The following is a 3,575-nucleotide window of genomic DNA, read 5'->3' on the forward strand; positions in this document are numbered from 1 at the left end:
AAAATATTTTCTTGGGAGTGTGTGTGTGTGGTAAACATATCAGCAGCAGCAGCAGCAGCAGCAGCAGCAAGCAGCAATACGAACACATGTACACACACGCACACACACACACAAACGTATGGAAACAATGGTAAAACTGAACAAAAAAAAGGCACAATAATAAATAAATAAACATAACCGAGTAAGTTGGGAGAGTCTTAGCAAATGAGAGGCTACATCAGCTGATAAGCAACAAATCATTAATAAAAAAATTCTGCACTTGTATTTGCAATCGTCCGTACATTATTGTTGTTGCTGTCTTTTATTTTATGTTATTTTTATTTTTATTTATTTTTCATTTTTTTGTTTTCTATAAAAACGAACTTAAGCAGAAACTTGCCTCTGAGTTAAACTCAACACCACACAGTTAGCTGGCAGCAATTGACAAGTGCAGAGCTTTAACGCGTGTATCTACGTAATAGCGAAATACAAACGAAAGCAAATAATCGCGAAACGAATAAGTAAACGGTGGAGACCTACAGCAATATAATGGCAACTTTGATCAGAAAATTGATTAGCACTGGCAATGCAGCCAGAGTAATAGCGCCATACAAGTAAGTACTTTCGCAGATAGTCACATTCGCATTGCGGTCTCCCAAGCGCACATACACGCAAACCACTTACCTTGTCATCCTAGACCTGCAAATCATTTATTTTCTACCATTACCCTGAAACGATGTGACGGCGTAAGCTAGAAAACATTTGTTTGTTTGCTTTATCTTGTCTCCTCTTTTCATTTCGATGATCATTCTAAAACAATGTTGCTGGTGTGAATGTGCTTGTGTGTATTCATTTTCTTTTTTTTTTCTTATTTTTTTTTTTTTTTTTTTTTTTTTTATATTATTTCTAGTCAAGCTGTAGTAGCCGATCGTACAGTATACGTTTCTGGTTGCTTGGGTATGGATAAGACAACCATGCAATTGGTGCCTGGTGGTGCTGCCGCTCAAACTGAAATGGCCTTGAAAAATCTAGAAGCAATTCTCATAGCTGCCGGCTCAGGCATTGACAAGGTAGTGAAAAATAGTGTCTTCCTTAAGGATCTCAATGACTTTGGCGAAGTTAATGAGGCTTACAAAAAAGGTACGTTTTTGTTTTGCCATCGCCTGCCTAAGCACGCAAACTCCTCTCCTACACAATTTTCATTTAGCAATCGATTATTAATTATCATTTTTGTAAGACTGATATGATGTTTTCGGTATGTAAAAGTTCACTTTGTTTGATTACAAGAGAATTATAGCTTGCCTTCACAATGTTTATATTATTTAAAATAATGCGATTATTTTTTTGCATTTAAAAACAAATTTCAAGAGGCAATTAAGTTTCCACTTATATTTCATTCAAATCGAATCTCTTTTTGTTTACTTTCTCACACGTCACATACACGAGAAGAATCATTGAAGTATGCACAAAATTCGATCTAAACAAATTCAAATTAATTAAGCGAAATGCAAAGATTCGTTCTCTGTTTTCACTCTCTCCTGCATTAGAGGAGAGCAATTTTAACTATTCTATCTCTATTATTTAATTTTTTTAGTGTTCTGTAAAGATTTCCCGGCTCGCAGTTGTTTCCAAGTAGCTAAGTTGCCTATGGATGCTTTGGTCGAAATTGAATGCATTGCCTTAACTGGTGACGTGAAAACGATTAATGCCCAATGACTAGATGAGGAAAATAATGAAAATTATTTCAATGACTTAATATCAAAATTATAATCTAATAAAATATTTTATAAATAAATAAATTCATTTAAAATGTTTTGGAGATCAAAGATCAAAATGCTCAAAATTAAACCTTTCGTGTGGATTTATTAAGGGGCTGCTTTCGACATAATTTAACTGAAAGTTAGATAAATTTAAACTTAATTTTCAATTAGCCGGCTTTATTCGAACTTTAATATTTATATAAACCATCATATGATCGATTAAATGTGTCATTTGTATTACAATAATCTAATTTGCAATTCATTCGCCCGTCAAAAACAAATAATTTAAGTTTTAGTTAAAAACTCTGTTAGCAAATTTTATGTTCAAATACACTGAAAGTGGCCTAAATTACATTTTAGTAAGTAAAAGAGGAAGAGACGATTTACAACTAATTACACGTGATTTTAACTACGCCTGCTTCTCTAAGATTACTTTAAGTAAATGCTTTTATTTCTGTCCATATTGTTCCCCAAGTAAGTTCTCAATACTAACTTGAGCTATTTTAAATTTAAAAGCTGGACACTATGTCCATACGTCCAGCATGCACTGCTTACATATGCCTATAGTAGTATTTACTTCTACTATTACAGATAACTTGTAGGCATTTACCCTAACCTAGCAAAACGATATTTGTATTAGGAAAACTTATTCGCACGATTCATAGTTCAAGTACCACATGATTTTGCCACTATTATGAAATGCTTGCAATGTGTTCTGACGGCATTGTTTATTATATTACTGCAGTAACGACGAGTGCATATGCATGCACATGTGTTCAGCTCTGTAAATGGTCAAAGACATCGATACTGGTACCCTCATCCGTGAATTATAATGAGCAAAATATTAGCTTGGGGAAAAAGAAATCCATTATTTTTTCGGTAGATGGCTGCACTGATAGATTTCTCGTAAAGTATCGATCAAACAATTTCAGATTTATGCTCGTTGGAAAGGTGACATTTCGCAGTAAAAAAAATTCTTTTGCTGTTTTTTGTTTGGTGCATTCAGTTGTGAGTTACAGCGTGTCAAAAATGGAAGTGAACAAAGAGAAAATTCGGTACATTTCGGTACAGTTTTTCTTTGACAAAGGCGTAAATGCAAGCTAGGCGGCCAAAATTGTGAATGGTGTTTATGGTTCCGATACTGTAACAGCCAATTATGTGCAATTTTGGTTTCGTAGATTCCGTTCAGGAATTTTTGATGTTAAAGATGCATCTCGCACAGGTAGGCCGGCCGTCGAAAATGTCGATAAAATCGGAGAAATGATCGAAGTTGACCGGCATGTTAGCAGTCGTAAGATCGCCCAGGAGCTAAAAATCGACCATAAAACAGTGAAACCATTGAACCATTTACACAAAGCTGGATTCAAAAAGAAGCTCGATGTTTGGGTGCCACACCAATTAACAGAAAAAAACATGATGGATCGAATTTCCATCCGCGAAGCGTTGGCCAAACTGAATGAGATAGACCCATTTCTTAAACGGATGGTGACTGGAGATGAGAAATGGATCACATACGATAACCCTGTGCGAAAACGATCGTGGTAAAAGAGCGGTGAAGCACCTCAAACGGCCAGGAAGGTTTTGCTATGCATTTGGTGGGACTGGAAGGGGATTATTTATTATGAGTTGCTTCCATATGGCCAAACGCTAAATTCTGATCTCTACTGTCAACAAGTGGACCGTTTGATGATAGCGATTGACCAGAAACGGCCAGAATTGGCCAAAAGGAGAGGTGCCGTGTTCCACCAGGACAACGCTAGACCACACACATCTGCAGTGACTTGCCAGAAACTTCGGGAGCTTGGTTGGGAAGTTTTAATGCATCCGCCATACCGT

The 3,575-nt window shown here is 36.1% G+C and overlaps 1 protein-coding gene across 1 annotated transcript; it reads left to right on the forward strand.

Annotated features, from left to right (window-relative positions):
- The first annotated feature begins 358 nt into the window (after positions 1-358).
- Positions 359-1,842, forward strand: LOC119635477 (rutC family protein UK114). Its single transcript, XM_038030288.1, has 3 exons — positions 359-593; positions 890-1,119; positions 1,574-1,842. Exons 1-3 carry the CDS (start codon positions 529-531, stop codon positions 1,693-1,695), a joined length of 417 nt encoding a protein of 138 aa, XP_037886216.1. The 5' UTR covers positions 359-528; the 3' UTR covers positions 1,696-1,842.
- Positions 1,843-3,575: the final 1,733 nt, after the last annotated feature.

The sequence above is a fragment of the Glossina fuscipes genome, unplaced genomic scaffold, assembly GCF_014805625.2.
Source record: "Glossina fuscipes isolate IAEA_lab_2018 unplaced genomic scaffold, Yale_Gfus_2 26, whole genome shotgun sequence".
NCBI classification, from domain to species: domain Eukaryota; kingdom Metazoa; phylum Arthropoda; class Insecta; order Diptera; family Glossinidae; genus Glossina; species Glossina fuscipes.